This window comes from Eucalyptus grandis, chromosome 6 (assembly GCF_016545825.1).
Source record: "Eucalyptus grandis isolate ANBG69807.140 chromosome 6, ASM1654582v1, whole genome shotgun sequence".
In the NCBI taxonomy this organism is placed as follows: domain Eukaryota; kingdom Viridiplantae; phylum Streptophyta; class Magnoliopsida; order Myrtales; family Myrtaceae; genus Eucalyptus; species Eucalyptus grandis.
The window spans coordinates 47,750,665-47,767,630 of NC_052617.1; the positions used below are offsets into that span (position 1 = coordinate 47,750,665).

The 16,966-nt window shown below is 43.0% G+C and overlaps 1 protein-coding gene and 1 long non-coding RNA gene across 4 annotated transcripts; one reads left to right on the top strand and one right to left on the bottom strand.

Annotated features, from left to right (window-relative positions):
• The first annotated feature begins 420 nt into the window (after nucleotides 1–420).
• LOC104453800 (tetraketide alpha-pyrone reductase 2) lies at nucleotides 421–12,030 on the top strand. The gene is made up of 11 exons (XM_039315853.1): nucleotides 421–699; nucleotides 818–990; nucleotides 1,094–1,282; nucleotides 1,369–1,531; nucleotides 1,904–2,093; nucleotides 2,289–4,249; nucleotides 5,250–5,373; nucleotides 6,102–6,223; nucleotides 10,349–10,465; nucleotides 10,994–11,086; nucleotides 11,440–12,030. Exons 1-6 carry the CDS (start codon nucleotides 594–596, stop codon nucleotides 2,428–2,430), a joined length of 963 nt encoding a protein of 320 aa, XP_039171787.1. The 5' UTR covers nucleotides 421–593; the 3' UTR covers nucleotides 2,431–4,249; nucleotides 5,250–5,373; nucleotides 6,102–6,223; nucleotides 10,349–10,465; nucleotides 10,994–11,086; nucleotides 11,440–12,030.
• Nucleotides 12,031–12,354: 324 nt separating this feature from the next.
• Nucleotides 12,355–15,862, bottom strand: LOC104429901. Of its 3 annotated transcripts, none has more exons than XR_005551939.1 (4): nucleotides 15,657–15,862; nucleotides 15,380–15,511; nucleotides 15,209–15,295; nucleotides 12,355–12,929 (listed from the first exon to the last, which is right to left on the bottom strand). It is a non-coding gene; the product is annotated as an uncharacterized LOC104429901 (long non-coding RNA). The 3 variants fall into 3 exon arrangements; XR_005551940.1 differs by adding an exon at nucleotides 14,221–14,351 and having other exon boundaries at nucleotides 15,380–15,715; XR_005551938.1 differs by having other exon boundaries at nucleotides 15,380–15,709.
• Between the last annotated feature and the right edge of the window lie 1,104 nt (nucleotides 15,863–16,966).

The window sequence follows — 16,966 nt, forward strand, 5'->3', positions numbered from 1 at the left end:
GCCTATACTCCACGTAGTGTTTACGAGGGAAGTCTTCCGCAAAGCATACTCTGTAACATAAAGCAAAATGCTCACATTTCCTCTGCAAAGGACATGGGACTCTGACGCCTTTTTCTTTGGAATTTAGGCAATAAAAAAATGAGTATTTTCTATCAAACCCATGCAACTTTCGAAGGCTTGGAAGAAGACCCGCGTCTTTTTATATATCCTCGAAACGTGGCAGTCTTGCCGAAACTTTAGCGATTGAAATATTCTTTTTTGGCTAAAGTTTAGCGATTAATATATATATATATATATATATATATATATATTTATATTTTATAACTCGGGACAGCTGGCAACGTAAACCCTCTGGTGCGGGGACCCACCTCCCATGACGTTACACTTAAATTAGCTATTGAAATATTGATCGTTGCGGGGTGAACAGATGAGAGAAGTGCGCTCCTCGTGACGCCTCGACCTCGGTGCAACACGCTTCCATACATAAACCAGTAGCAACAGGGACAGTTGAGTCACACGTTCCCCTGCTTTTGCTCTGTTTCCTTGCCTCTGCGTGCGCGCTTCTCTGAGAGAGAGAGGGAGGGAGGGAGAGGATGCCGGAGTACTGCGTGACCGGAGGAACGGGGTTCATAGCGGCGTACCTGGTGAAGTCCCTCCTCGAGAACGGACATGCCGTTCGGACTACGGTCAGAGACCCTGGTAAGGGAAAGGAACGAGTAGTAGTCTAGCCGGTCTTTTTCGCTGTTTACTCCCAAGAGAAAACAGGCGAAGTCTTTTCACTGTCTTTTGAAATATGTCTTTTCCTTGGGGCGAACAGGGGATGATGGCAAGGTCGGGTTTCTGAAGGAGTTGAAGGGAGCCAAAGAGAGGCTGAGGATAATGAAAGCGGATCTGATGGTGGAAGGAAGCTTCGATGCGGCCGTCGATGGCGTCGATGGCGTCTTCCACACCGCCTCCCCTGTTCTCGTCCCTTACGATGACAACGTCCAGGTGAAATCTCTGTGTATCGCTGGTCAGCCTCCGTTCGCCTTATCGATAACCTAACTGCGTCTGATTCTGACTCCTCCGGATGATTCTTGATGTGCGATTTCAGGCAAATTTAGTTGATCCGACTATAAACGGCGCCTTGAACGTGCTCAAATCCTGCTCGAAAGCGAGTAGCGTGAAGAGGGTCGTCCTCACTTCTTCCTGCTCCGCGATAAGATACCGAGACGACGTTCAGCAGGTTTCCCCCCTCAACGAATCGCACTGGAGCGATCCCGAGTACTGTAAACGCTACAATGTGAGATATATTGGAGTGTGTTGCTCTAACTAGAAACTCTACGATACTGAGTACTGCGAAAACTATTGTTGCTTCACCTGGTGCAGCTTTGGTACCCGTATGCGAAAACCATTGCCGAGAAGGAAGCGTGGAAAGCGGCGGAACAGTATGGGATCGATCTAGTGGTGGTGAACCCGTCTTTAGTGATTGGACCATTGCTCGCTCCGCAGCCGACGAGTACACTGCTTTTGACGCTTGCCATCGTGAAAGGTTAGTTGTACCATCACCAGCATCGCACCCACTGCGGACTTCCCTTTAGCTGATTCACGAATTGTCCTCCGTCAGTTAAGCAATTCATATCAACACTAATCCGCCATCAAGTCACCGCATCCACTAGTTCTGCACCGCAAAAAGTTGTGCTGAAGTACATCAATTTCGAGCACTGCTTGTTAATGAGTACACACCTGTTTGAATAACTTTGAAACCTGATCAAATTGGATGATGATGGCGGTTCTGCTCAAGCCAACGGGGAGAATCTATTTCTCCTTGAATTGGCTTGATTCAGTGACATGCATACCGTTAGAAGTATGTGTTTCTTTCACCGGTGAGGAAAAATTTAAAGTCCGCCGGTGCCATCTCCAGGTCTACAAGGCGAGTTCCCCAACTTGACAATTGGGTTCGTGCACATCGACGATGTGGTAGCCACGCACATCTTGGCCATGGAGGAAAAGAGAGCCTCAGGCAGGCTCATCTGTTCAAGCTCGGTGGCTCATTGGTCTCAAATCATTGAGATGCTCAGGGCCAAGTATCCACAATACCCCTTTGAGAACAAGTGAGTATATAACAACAAAGGCCGCCATTACTATGCTCTACTTCGCTACTATCATCACAGTCTCTTTCAAGAAATCATTGTCCTAACTCGTGCTAGCACGTTCAAGTGCGGTGTCTTCTACTGTGTTTAGTTGTATGTTCTACATGAATCCATAACATTGACCTGCAGAGCTTCTCTATATTTGGAACGTTGTAGGTGCGGCAGTCAGAGCGGAGATGATAATGCACACAGCATGGACGCCGGCAAGATAATGGAGCTGGGGCTTCCTCCATTGAAATCCCTCGAGCAGATGTTTGATGACTGCATCAAGAGCTTCCAAGACAGAGGCTTTCTGTGAAGGCAGCTGAGAGCAGAGATGGAATAAACTGAAACTCGGGTAAATAATGGAAGCCATTTGCGATTCTGGTTTCTTATCTTATGGTTCATGTATGTATCTTCTCCCCTGCTGATGAAATCAAGCACACGCTTGGGGAGCCTCTTTACTTATTGCATGTGGGTCTGTTTGTTCACCCTCCTCCCTCCATATCCTGCATGCGCCGCTGCACCAACCGTCCCTTGATGCCAAGCTCGGACATGAATGCCGACATGAAACTTGGCCGCCCACCGCCCGTATTTGCTGCGATCGAACACCAAAACAACCCCGAAAATCAGATGCCCGAAAAAACCTTTAGATTTGGTATGCACGACCTCAGTTCTGAATCTCTGATGCACGCGCGTGGCCTTTGATCAGAGGTTGAGGTCGCAAGGACATAAGGTTCGAGGTAGCGCACCTCACTGCAGCGCGGCCCAAGATCAGAGAGAATGATACGCGGCGATGAGGTGGGAGAGAGAGAGAGAGAGATGCGGCACTGTGGTACAAGTCGCTTGCCGGTGGTTGTGGTACTGCTGGAGGATGATGGCGATGTTTATTGAGTTGGAAGGAAAGGACATGACATGACATGGTAGTCTAAGTCAAACAATTGCACTCTAATGATGAAGCAAGGATCGATGGTTTTAGCAATTTACGGACTGGTGATTTTCCGTAAAGCTTTAGGACATGGATGATTAGGTTATCAATCTATTTTCTCAGTTCAAGCATGGAGTCAATCCCATAATCATTATCCTTTCAGGGACTTTTCCGGTTTTTATGAGAAAATATTAGGTGCGCCGGGCGCTCCACGTCACCGTGCGCCCCGCCCTATCAGGATGCGACACGTGTGGCCACGTGGAGCCGGGTCCCGCTTTTTCTTTTAGCCAAATTTTTGCCGCGTCCTTCTCTCTCTTCATTAATGACTGCGTCCTTTTCTCCTCTTTGCACGCAAGCCGTCCTACCCCTTCCCCTCGCGTTCTCTTTCAAAATTTTTTGTTCTGCATTTTTCTCCATGAAACCTGCAACCTCATCTCTCTCGACCAAAAGCTCGCCAGTTGCCTCCAAGGTTGGCCGCCTCTACCGTCGCCGTCGGGAACCACTCGCTCCGAAGAACTCTTCCGGTCGTGGCTGGGTCCCGAACTCTAACCATCTTCGCCTCGGCCTCTAAGGTGAGCGCGGACACCCAAAAGCCCGCTGGTCGCCTCCGAGCTCGGCCGCCTCCACCATCGTCGCCAGGAGCCACTCGCTCCGAAGAGCCTCGCCGGTCGTGTTTGGGTCCCAAGCTTTGACCATTTCTGCCTCGGCCTCTTCGACGATCGCGTACGCTCAAAATCCAGCCGGTCGCCTTCGAGCTTGGCCACCTCCGCCGGTCGCCTCCTAGCTTGGCCACCTCTGCCGTTGCCGTCAAGAGCCATTCACTCCCAAGAACCCCGCCGATCGTGGTTGGGTCCCGACCATCTCTGCCTTGGCCTCTTCGGCGAGCGTGGACACCCAAAAGCCCGCTGCTTGCCTCCAAGCTCGATCGCCTCCGCTGTCACCACCAGGTGCTACTCGGTCCGAAGAGCCCCGCCGGTCGTGGCTGCGTCCCAAGCTCTAACCTTCGCCGCGTGTGCCTCCTCGGTGATCGCCGACACCCAAAAGCTCACCGGGCCCGTCCAGCAAGGATTGAGGATTGGTTTTCAAAGCATTGGGGAGGTGGAACCAACAGTTCTATAAGAAAAAGCAGCAGCAGCAGCCGGCGTTGATGCAGCGAGCCCTTCTCCAGCAGCAGTCGCTCTACCACCCAGGCCTCTTGGCTCCTCCTCAGGTTCCTCGCCTTCCCCGTCTCCTCTCGTGTTTGATGTCTTTTGCTTTGGAGCTTCGCGAGCCGTGGAAATTTCGATCGTTTGAGTGGATGCGTCTCGATCGCAATGATTCCGGCGTTCCCGTGGGGTGGGGGGTTGTTTGATCCGAGGAAGATGATGGAGCGTGAACAGTTTGGTCGCAATCTAATTTTTGTCGTCTTGTGGGGTCGGGCTGTGTTGTCGGACGAGGGATTGAGGTCGCGGGAAGTGGTTTGTTTGTTTAAATTTTTTTTTTGCAGCTAAGGTGTGCAGTGCTTGTCCTTGGATACCCTTGAGCGCGTGTTGCGCAGTTGCTTGTTACATGTTGTGAAGACATCTTTCATAGTAGATTAGTTATCAGAAAGAAGGCAGGAATGCGGTAGAGCTTCTTGTCTTTCATTGTTTAGTTCGATTTGTTAAAAAACAAATGATCTGTGCAGATTATAGAGTTCGCCAGTTGCCGCTACCCATAAGGTACTGAGGCTAGTGCGAGTAGCTGTTGTTGTTGGCCTTTTCTTTTATCAGGAAATATATATGCATATATATCTACCTATACAGCAAAATTTATTGTCTAAAAATTGGAGTTCGAGACTGTTGTCTCAGTAATTCTTAAATCCAAAAATTGGAGTTCCAGACTATTGTCTCGGTAATTATATCTACCTATACAGCAAAATTTGACTATCTCTCCCATGGAGTTGATAAATGATGCTTATGTGTCCATCCTTTTCGAGATTGACTATCACTAGTATAATGTTAAATGCATTAGATGGAGTTATTGGGAAGCATCTTTTGCTTCTCTTTAATGGCTGTAGTTGGCGGCTTATTGCCTGCTAGTAACTTGTAGCAAGTGGATGGGTAAGAAGCTGATAATCAAGGGCATTGCCGCGCTCGCGCGCATGCACTATGCTAAACTGAAACTAACATATGCTCGCCTTAATTATGCGCTGTTCATTTTGCCTGATATTCCTTTTGTGGCCTGTGCAGATGTCGTTGTGGCACCTCCCTTTGTATACATTGACCAGGTTAAGAATTCATTAACGCCACGAATTGAGATAGCTTCTCAAAACTCTTGGACTGGGAAAGGTGGAGCTTTCACTGGAGAAATCAGGTAGGTTGCTGTTACTTGTTGATACACAAGACACCAAAGCCAAGGTTTTCTCCTTGTTTTTTTCTTCACTTTTATTGCCTTCTCTTCATGGAAGTTCATCCTGGTTGAAAGAATTCCAGTCTGCTAGGTTCCATGATATCATATGCATAAGTGATAAAGTTGGGACATCATGTCTTGTGAGTGATTAACTTCGTTGGTGTTTGAAGATCCTGCTCTAGGAAAATAATTATAATTAACAAGCCTACCACAAGTGAACCGAGGTGTTTTCATTTTAAAACTCAATAAGGTAATTGAAATTTCATATTTTTGCATATTAAGGAGAGGTGAAAATAGGGAATACTTCCATAGAATGTATCCTCAAGAATGATAATTGGTTGAGGATTTTGTTTTATTCCATGTATAGTGCATTTAGTCTAAATATTTGGTCTTTCTTTGTCCCTGGAAACTTTCAGATTATCCTTTTTGTGAAGCTCCTTCTAGGCGTTAGGTCATTGTTTCTCAAAACTTAGTTTACCATGTTTAAGATGTTATGATGGATCATGAAGATTTCAAAAAAGCTCCCTAAATTTTAAACTTTTTCTATTTATTTTTTTTGCTGTTTCTATTATTTTTGTGGAGTTTATTTTTTTTAATTATTGATGGGTAATTGCTTGAGTTTGGCTATTGAGTTGATAATTTTACCCTTGAGTGTTTGGTGTTGTGATTATTTGGAGGTTTGGTTTGTTTAGGACGGCATTGAATTTCAAAATTCAATCTCTCTTCAATTCGGCAAGAACTCCAACGGACAAAGGTTTGCTCGCGTTAGTCAATTAATCCGCACGTGTAAGGTTATTCGATGGCTGAATCGGAGGTAATTTTGAAGTCATACTATGTAAAAGATATTTACTTTTTAAAAAAATGGATGGGATGTTATTTAATTTGTAAAAGTATTGCCTTAATCAATTTTTGTTCTTTGTTTGCAGCATGAAACTACTGATTTATCACATGTTATTCGTGATTTGGAAAAAGATTTTGAGTTTACAATAGGAATGGTTTTTGCAAGTGAACTTGAAGCGTATCATAAATATGTGGCATATGCTATAGGTAAAGGATTTGGAGTGAGGAAGTTTAAGATTAGAAAAAATGATAAAGGAGAAATAACTCGACGCACTTTTGTGTGTAATTGTGAGGGATATTCTATCAACTCATCCGATCAAGAAAGAAAATATGAAAAACTTGAAGTTAGATGTGGTTGCCCTGCATTTATCAGATTTAAAGTTGAGAACGGCACTTATGAAGTCATAGACTATGTTCTCAAGCATAATCATGAATTTATACCGAAACATCAAAGGCATTTGATAAGATGTGGAAGAATGATTTCTGACATTTGCAAGGGGGTTTTAGTTGACATGGCGAAAGCTGGCATTGGGGGGACGACGGCATATAAGTTTTTGGCAAACGAAGCAGGAGGAAGCCAAAATTTGGGTTTCATCTTACGTATAAGTTTTTGGCAAACGAAGCAGGAGGAAGCCAAAATTTGGGTTTCATCTTACGTGATTGTCAAAAATTTTTGCAAGGTGAAAGATTAAATTATATAGAGGGGGAGATTGTCAAAGTTTTCTAAATCATTTCCATTGCATGCAAATGCAAAATCCAATGTTTTTCTATGCATAACAAGTAGATCAAGATGGTAAATTGACCAATCTATTTTGGAGAGACAGTTTATCCAAATTTGATTATAATTGTTTTGGTGATGTGATGGTTTTTGATACCACATATCGTACTAATAGGTATAGCTTGATATGTGCACCTTTTGTTGGAGTTAATCATCATTGGAAGAATACTTTATTTGGTTGTGCATTTTTATTGGATGAGACCGCTAGATTCATTTATCTGGTTATTTGAGGTGTTTCTTGAAGTCTATGGGAAATAAGGCTCCAAAACTATTTTCACTGATCAAGATCATGCCATGGCAAAAGCTATTCAAATAGTGTTTCCGAATACTCAACATCGCTTATGCACTTGGCATATCGAGAAAATGCTAATAAAAATATTCCACATCTTTACCGAAGCCGATATTTAAGGATAAATATTTCTCAAGACTTATGTATAAATGCAAATCGAGGATGAATTTGAAACTACTTGGAGAAAAATGCAAGAGGAGTGGGATACCGAGAATAACAGTTGGCTTCAAAGGTTATATGACTTGAGACATAAATGGAGTTCTGCTTTTGGTCGTGATATTTTTTCTTGTGGTATAAAATCAAGTCAAAGGAGCGAGAGCACTAACAATGTCTTCCAACAATTTTCTAAGAAGACATCGACCCTTATACAATTTGTTCACTATTACGAAGAACAGTTGAAACATATTAGAGAAATTGAAAATCAAGATGATTATAGTTCTCGTGAGACACCCAGATTGCAGATTTCATATAATGGGATATTGACACATGCTGCTTAGGTGTATACTCGTGCTATTTTTAGGAGGTTTTATGAAGAATTTCTTCAAAGTCTCTCCGAAAGAATTTCAGGTACCACTTTCGATGGGTTCATTTATGAATATACTCTTAAATGTGATGGGATTCAAAGTGAACATGTTGTTAGATTTAATCCCACTGACTTTTCAGTCTCCTCGTGAATGCAAATTATTTGAATCGAAAGGGTGGTTATGTCGTCATGCTTTGCACATTTTGAATGGAAACATATCGGTTTCAGCCATTCCATCTTCATATGTATTGAAAAGATGGACTAAAGGTGCGAAGCAAGGGTATGTGAATGATGAATCTCATGAAATATCACCCGGTCCATCCACATTTAATCGGTTTTCCGCTTTAATGCAAAGTGCTTTTGAAGTGATGAGTTTGGGAGCCCAAGATGAAAATACTATGAGGATAGCAAAAAGAACTTGAAGGCAACAGTGGCTGAAATTGCATCATACAACTCAAGTGTGACTATGACAAATGATGCTAGTGATGACGATAACAATGAGGCTTCTTTGAGTGAGATGCCGATATTGGACCCCCCCCTTCGAAGGAAAGGAAAGGAACCAATTTATGGAAGGCTCAAAAGCTCAAGTGAGAAAAAGAAGAAAAAATCTAAGAAACAAACACCCCGATGCCAATAAAAATCAAGGTTAGTTGAGTGACATAAAATTAGTTTATTTTTATACTCACGTTATATGATTTGAATTAATATATTTTTTTTTTTTTGTAATGTAGAGCTAGCAGTCCAAGCAATGCCCGATGAGACTTATGTGCCAAATTTTTCAATAAATTCAACTCGGATTCGAAATGTCTTTTGTCCTAGCAACATTGGCGGTCCTATAGTTAGTGTAAATTTCCTTAATCGGGTGTGTTATTTTGAGTTCAACATTTTATATTTATATTCTATTAATTGGTTCAATTTTTTTTTTTTATATATAGATGCAACCACAATACGCCATGCCACCAGGAATTATAAATGGTTTTTCATCATTCCCTAGTCAGGTATTTAAAAGTTTGGATTACTATTAGAATTGGCTGATATATGTTGCAAATTGTAATGTTTATATTTAGTGGTTTATCATTTATAGAGATTGGAGTAGCAACATAAATTTCTTGGAAGGATTTTGTTACATTTTACTAATGATATTTTCTTATATAGGTGCAACCACCATATATCATGCGGCTGCGAATATGGATGGATTTTCCCCATTCGCAAGTCAGGTATTTAAAAGTCTGCATTACTATTTTATTGTTGGCTGAAATTCTAATGTTTATTTTTAGTGGTTTATAGTTTATAAATGTTGGTTTAGCATAATAGATCCCATGGAAGCATTTTAGTACATTTTACTAATGAGATTGTTTTTTCATATAGATGCAAACACCATACATCATGCCACAGGGGATTATAAATAAATTTTCTCCATTCACTAATCAGGTACTTATTGTGAAAATCATTTTAGATCCTAAAATATTCTAATGCTTATTGATAATGGTTTCTTGGCGATAGATGTTGGAGTACCATAATAGATCTCCGGAATCAATTTGAGTCGGGTATAAGTTGGCTCACTTCTTTTGATATGAGATTATTTGAGATACTATTTATGCAGTCACATTGTTTAGCAAACCATGCCTTTTATGAATGTATTATTTTAACCTTTGTACAGGGGTCATCAAATTCATTTCAACATCCTGAGATTAATGAATTGAACAATTCTTAAGGCATAAACAAAGCATGGTTGCACCATAATGCATTGGGAGGTGAAGGATAAGTAAACAAAGTTTTCAAAAATACATCCTTGACAATTGTGAGTCATGCAAGTAAATGTCATTGCTTTGATGCTTGCTTCTATTATTTCTCCCGCTATGTCTGATTGTCACTTGCTATCCTAGGGCTCAAGTTGCTCAATACATGAAGACTGAGTGAAGAGTGCTCGCAATTTCCAGTGTTATCATATTCGTTGTCTTGCTAAGGCAATCTGCATCAGAAGATAAAGGGTTGTTCCATATTCTTATCTAGACGTTCCAGTTAGTGTTCTTTCCTGATTTTCTTCTAATTGCACTTCTCCAGCCAGTGATTTATTTCATCAGATGCTGTAGGGTGACGTGGGAATCAATCCATTTTTTGTTTCTGGAATTAATATGTGTCACATTCTGATTGGGCGGGTGTAATTAAATGAAGATAATGTAATACTTAACTTTACAGGAGGCTGGACCATATAATGGCAAAACTGTAACATTACTAGAACTCCTTTCGACCGTGGTTTGTCACGTGATGATGCTTCTTTCATTGCTAGAAGAGTCTATGGGAATTCTTTGGTCACGTAATCCTTTTCCGCCATGTTGATTGCTCCTCTGTGTAGGAATATTTTGTCAAACAATCTTAAGGGTTCCATTCCAATTGAGCTTTCCCGAATTTGGGTATTTAGATACCCTGTAAGTTTAGAGTTCTTTAGTTTTATTTATTACCCATGGTCAACATGCTTGGATTGTTGCTTATTTGTACTTCTACGCAGGGATCTTTCCAATAATAAGCTCAGTGGTTCTATCCCATTTTCTCTTGGTGACTTGGAACATCTGCTAAAGCTGTGAGTGTCATAAACTAGAAAACAACGATCACATGGAGATGGGAGGTATCATCTGATCTTGTGCTGACTGCAGTGTTTTTCTCTTTGGAGGAATCTTAGCAGAAATCACTTGACAGGATTTATTCCTGCTGAGTTTGGCAATCTGAGAAGCATCATGGATATGTGTAAAACCTATTATCTTAGTTGCCATAATTTCCTTTTGAAGACTGAGAAATTCCGGAGTCTCTAATTTAAGCCTCTATGTTGCAGAGATCTTTCAAATAATCATCTATCAGGCTTGATCCCTGAAGAACTTAGTAAACTTCAAAGCATATTCTCATTATACGCATTCACTCCCTTTGATAGGCCTTTGATGGTTTTCATAATATTCCTAAACTGGGATATATTATCCCTTTGATAGGCCTTTTGATGGTTTTCATAATATTCCTAAACTGGGATATATTTGGTGCTTGAGATTGTTATTCACAAATTCTTCGTTGTTTGAGCTTATTCATTTGTCCCATACTTCTACATACATAATGGGGACCATTGGCTACATAGACCCATAATATGCCCGCACTTCTCGCCTCACAGAGAAGTCAGATGTCTACAGCTATGGAATTGTTTTACTGGAGTTGCTGACTGGCAGGAAAGCAGTGGACAATGAATCCAATCTCCCATCACCTGGTTTGTCTTTTGTCCAAAATCCTTGACTACCTCCTGTTTTTCTTTTAGGTCATAACTCTTACATGAACGAGACTGTTGCGAGTAGCGGATAGCCGAATCTTGGGCAATTGCATAATATCGGCAGTTTAGTTGCCCAACTAAAATTTTTTTTAGATCTGGTCATGGTATCAAACATGTTCTTTGCACGCTCTGTGAGGAAAGGCAAGGTTGTCATTCCCTGCTTAGAATTCTAGGGCTCTGCATGTTTGGTCAATCTTTGCAGTTTCGTTGTTCACAATAATGACTACTTGCATAATGCAAAATAAGTACATCTCGAGATTTCTCTTATATAAATTGCTTTGGATTCTCATTAGATCTTATCCAAAACTGCAAGCGATTCGGTAATGGAAACGGTTGATCCCGATGTCACTGCCCCATGTAAAGATCTCAGAGCGTTGAAGAAGGTTTTCCAACTTGCTCTCTTGTGCACTAAGAGGCAACCATCGGAACGTCCTACCATGCATGAAGTGGCTAGAGTCCTCGGAAGCCTATTGCTGTCCACAATCCCACTGAAGCAGTTATCTGCGGTAGGGTCCGCTTTGCTTCCGAGCACAAAGATCGCTAGTTACATGGACAAGTATGCAAATTTGAAGACTCTGCACTTGGTAAATTGCTCAGCCATGAGCACCTCGGATGCCCAACTCTTCCGTGAATTTGGTGAGGTGATCTCTCATAACAGCAACCTGGACCTTGAAAAGTCGGCTTAAGTAAGGATGGGTAGGCTTTTAGGTGGGATGGAGGCAAAGAGGGAAAATGTATATATGTGGAACTCGACTCTCTCTTGTTAGCAAGCTAGTTTTTGTACTTATCTAGTTAGTATCAGCTTTCTAGCTGAAGTGAAAAGGTTGAACAAACTCACTGATACTGATAGGTCAAATGGGGTTGTGCCCCGATTCTTACCATAAGCGTTGCGCTGTGTTGAAGTACATGATACTAATTTTTTCACATAGATGTAATCAATTGTCGAGTACTCTTAGCTCTGATGGTACAAAGTACCAATGAATGGATGCAGTGTAAAATAGATCAAAGATCGTTTGCCAAGTGATTTTGGTACATAGTGGAATACACAGCATCTAAATCTGGCTAGAAGTACCGACTTAAAGTTAACTCAGGTTTTACCACCTCAAGAATCTTCCTTTCCAAATTTTCTAGTAAAAGTCTTGGGTTCTGATTCAGCAGAAAATACACGAACATCTGAAATGGACTACTAACTTTTATTTGATGCAAGTGAACACATATACATACTACCAGTCCATCGTCCCGCAAAATACATGGGCAATGGCTTTGCACCTCAGATGTGGCTTTGCCCTGCTCGCTTCGTAGTTTTGCAACAACCTAATATCCTCGTGGAGAAATAAATTACTTAGTACAAGTGGAAGATGTATCCAAAACCTGAATAAAAACCATACACCCCCAAACGCAAATGAACCTCGTGGGTATGAAACCGAACTAGGCCGAGCACAATCTATAGATCTCAAGCTAAATCCTCAGGGTCAGCTTTTTCAGTCATCGAGTCTTCACTTGCGGAACTAAAACTCTCTGAGTTGCACATAGCAGCAACCTTCAAAACAATGCACCGTTGCTCAAGGTGAGCGGTCTTCTCTTAGATATCCCCACCACGTTGCTTCCCAAGGAAAAATTGCAGCTTCTGTCCAACATGTGACTGGATGCGAAGATATTTCTACACCTTCTGCTGTAAGCATTTTTCAATTTTACGATCTCTTTAACAGATGAAGAAATAGAAGCATTTGCTAAGCTCGTGAAAGATTTTCACTTGCCATCATAGAACTTCGATATGCCCCTCCTGCAAATATTCAAAAGCAACCATAATCAATGGCACATAAAGGACGGTATATCTTCACGGATAGTAAAGGACCATTTCAACTCAAACTTTTTCCCGTGTTTGAGAAAATCAACTCAAGTCGAAATTTTTTCAGGTAAAGCAATCATTTTGACAGCAAGTATGCAAAAGCAGTCGCTTATCTCAGCTCTAACCTAACAAATCTAACCATCAATGAACTCCAACTCCAACCTTTATGAGGAAAAGAGCAACCAAATCTGATAATCCCATGATAAGTGGAATTTGAAAGACATTCAACAGGTTATGAAGCAACATCATAATGCTACCTCCGGACACAGGACTTCAAGGCAAGCCATCACATTGTCCTAACTTAGTGTTCTTTCCCAGAAGATCTCTAACCCTAGTTCATGTAACGACCAATCAAAATTTGCTTCAATCAGATGAAATTGAAGCACCGTGACATGGGTATCTCCCTACGATGATGCATGAACGAGCATCCACTCCATAGATCGATCAACAACCTTTCTAAATATAACAAGAAATCAAACAGATACAAGGACAATCCAGGAAACATCCTTCCAAACACCACCGACACAAGAATCTCAACAAGCATGAGACTCGCAGCACAAATCGATCTAGACCCCAAACCCATCCTTGAGTAAAAGCCCCAGTAAGAGAAAACCCTTAAAGATACCAAATTTTAACTCGGGAGCTCGATCCAATGACCTCATAGTAAGTTGGTCAGAACAAAGTCAAAGAAGCAAGCTTATGAGACTACAAGATAGAAGCAAACAATGAGATTTTCGTCTTTATAATGTAGCTAAAATGTTCACTTAGAGGTGTTGCATGTGATTAAATCCTTGTGAAACTCAATTGGAGTTCTGAAAGCACATTCGGAAGTATTCCCAACCTTCACAAACTCCTGAGGAACGACCTTTCTCATAAATTTGACCCCTGACCACTTTGTTGGGTACTACATCTATATGAGACATGGCAAGTCAGCTATTCAATATGTGTCAAGCTGGAGTGCCAAACATCCGTAAGTGGAAAACTTTTCTGATCTGCTATATTTTATTTGACATGCTAGTAGGGAGGCACATGACAGGCTTTGGAGACCACAATTATGAGAAGGGACATCATATTCACTCTCCATTAAGCACTAGAGCTTTCCTGATTCATGCACCAAATCTCATACCTACATAGCATGTGGAAGCACGATTATATCAAGACAAAACATACACATTCAGAACACCTAACTTGAAGCTATTTACGGTGAGTAAAAAACAAAAGAAACCTGTTCATTGTGGAGTTCTAAACTGTGACAAAAAATTCATATCTAGATGTAGCAGTTGCATCTGAATTCACTAAATCGAAGAACTCCTCGAAACAACGAGCATACAGACCACGATCATGGCTAGATCCTTCCTGAAAAGCATCAAAAAACACCGTCATGTCAACTTCCATATCAGAATTTTGTGGAATGATATGGTGGGTGAACGTGGTTCATCATAATGTTACAAAGGCCCCCGTTCAGATAACTATGATTGCCAAAGATCAAACCAATGACAATCAGATCTAAGAAATGCAAGCAGCAGAACTTTTAGCTCCTTAAATTCAGACATGACATAAGACCAATATCTGACAGAAGTATCTGCATTAATGGACCGTGCCCATAATGGCAGCCATACATGCATAATTCACAAAACACATCCTCATTCCAGATCAGTACCCTTTTTAATGCAATAAGAATAAAAAACAAAATACTTTATCTAAAAAGCCATACCCAAATATTTGGATATTTAGCTCATAGGGAGATAATATTCAGTGGGAGCATGTTTGAGAGAGAGAGATAGAGAGAGAGACCATAGTGTGCGTCTTTCCTGAGTTACTTTGTCCATAAGCAAATATTGACACATTAAATCCATCCAAAGCTGATTGAACCAATGGTTGAACATCATTAAATATATTAGCTGCACATGCACCAGTCCTACTATAAGATAACAAACCTCCACGCAAACCAGCCATGTAGCTAGTATATACCAAATTTTTTTTCAAATGATGCCTGTTATGTAACAAAATTAATCATTTTCTAGCTCACCCTGTCCAACATGAGGTCCATACACCCTATCAAATTCATAATCTTTCTTAGGATTGGTACTGGTCCCATCACCAGTGTCGACACGGATAGTAAGATCATCCGGGAATTCTACAGCAGAGGGACCTTCATCTTCAAATAATGGTGTGGAAAGTGGGAGAACTCAATTAAGAAACCAAAGACTGACCTTTGGATGTCAACAACTCATTGAACAACTTCCTCTTCTCACAGACGAGCGGTGCTATCCTAGCCTCACCTTCAAGGGCGACTTGATCTGACACAAAGCACAGAACCTGTCAAAAACCAAAATGAGAAAGCAAACGTGCGTCGAGGCACAACAGACGCCGCACCGCCTCACCTAGTTTCGGCTTCTTGTCGGCGAGAACGCCGAGGTAGCGCGTGACTGCGTGACTCGATTGAGCTTCGTGTTGGAATACTCCTGCAGTTCAATCGCCTCTTGTCTCAGCTCCAAGTAATCCTGCCTCGCAAGCTGCATCCGGAAATCGCTCTTCTCAGAGCTCGGCAACAGAGAAGGAATCAACCGAAGCAAGAAGCAAAAATTCGAAATAGTCAAATCCCCAACTCAATCGGGAGCCAAAATAGAGCGCGAGACGATCGGAGCGTTTCGGAAAAACCTGGACATTGTCCGCGAGACGCTGGACCTTGGACGCCAGCGGAGCTGCGAGGGCGGCGACGGCGACGGCGGCGGAGATCGAGTACCGCCGGACGAGGGGGCGCTCGGCTGGTGCTGGTCGTCGGCGTCGAAGAAGGCGGAGGTCGACGACGACTTCCGCGGCTCGAAGCCGCTCTGGACCTTGGAGGCCAGCGGGAGCTGCGAGGGGCGGCGAGGAGGCGGCGGCGGCGGAGATCGAGTACCGCCAGATGAGGGGGCGCTCGGCCGGTGCTGGTCGTCGGCGTCGAAGGAGGCGGAAGTCGACGACGACTTCCGCGGCTCGAAGCCGCTCTGGACCTTGGAGGCCAGCGGGGCTGCGAGGGCGGCGAGGAGGCGGCGGCGGCGGCGGAGATCGAGTACCGCCGGACGAGGGGCCCTCGGCCGGTGCTGGTCGTCGGCGTCGAAGGAGGCGGAGGTCGACGACGACTTCCGTGGCTCGAAGCCGCTCTGGACCTTGGAGGCCAGCGAGAGCTGCAAGGGCGGCGAGGAGGCGGCGGCGGCGGAGATCGAGTACCGCCGGATGAGGGGCGCTCGGCCGGTGCTGGTCGTTGGCGTCGAAGGAGGCGAAGGTTGACAACGACTTCCGCGGCTCGAAGCCGCTCTGGATCTTGGAGGCCAGCGGGAGCTGCGAGGGGGCGGCGAGGAGGCGGCGGTGGCGGCGGCGGAGATCGAGTACCGCCGGACGAGGAGGGCGCTCGGCCGGTGCTGATCGTCGGTGTCGAAGGAGGCGGAGAAAGATTTTTGTGAGAGAGACTTCGTGCGGGAGAAGACAGAAGAGAAAGGGCACTTCAAATGGACTTCAAATGCGAAGGGCGGGAGAAGGACGCAGTCATTAATGAAGAGAGAGAAGGACGCGGCAAAAATTTGGCTAAAAGAAAAAAGGGACCCGGCTCCACGTGGCCACACGTGTCGCATCCTGATAGGGCGGGCGCACGGTGACGTGGAGCGCCCGGCGCACCTAATATTTTCTCGGTTTTTATCAAACAAAAGTCGACATGTCATCGATGTTGATATCCTTAAAAAATTCGAAAACAAATAGTACTTATAAGAAGAAAAGAGTACTAAAAATCAAGAAGGATCCTCTCAAATGAAATATAACTAAGAATTCCATTTTCAAAAAAGGATTTAAGATTTGTAAAATGACTGACATTACTAGTTATGATTGACCTCAAGCACTCAAAAAGAAAATTACTCCTGCAAGAGCAATAAGAGTTATCACTAAAATCACCCATTTATGATCAAAGAAAAAAAATGATCCTTACCTTGCACGGA

Coding starts and splice junctions, on each gene's coding strand:
- LOC104453800 (XM_039315853.1), top strand. CDS start 594: ATGCCGGAGTACTGCGTGACCGGAGGAACGGGGTTCATAGCGGCGTAC. Junction 991..1,093: donor CTTACGATGACAACGTCCAG/GTGAAATCTCTG, acceptor GTGCGATTTCAG/GCAAATTTAGTTGATCCGAC. Junction 1,283..1,368: donor AGTACTGTAAACGCTACAAT/GTGAGATATATT, acceptor CACCTGGTGCAG/CTTTGGTACCCGTATGCGAA.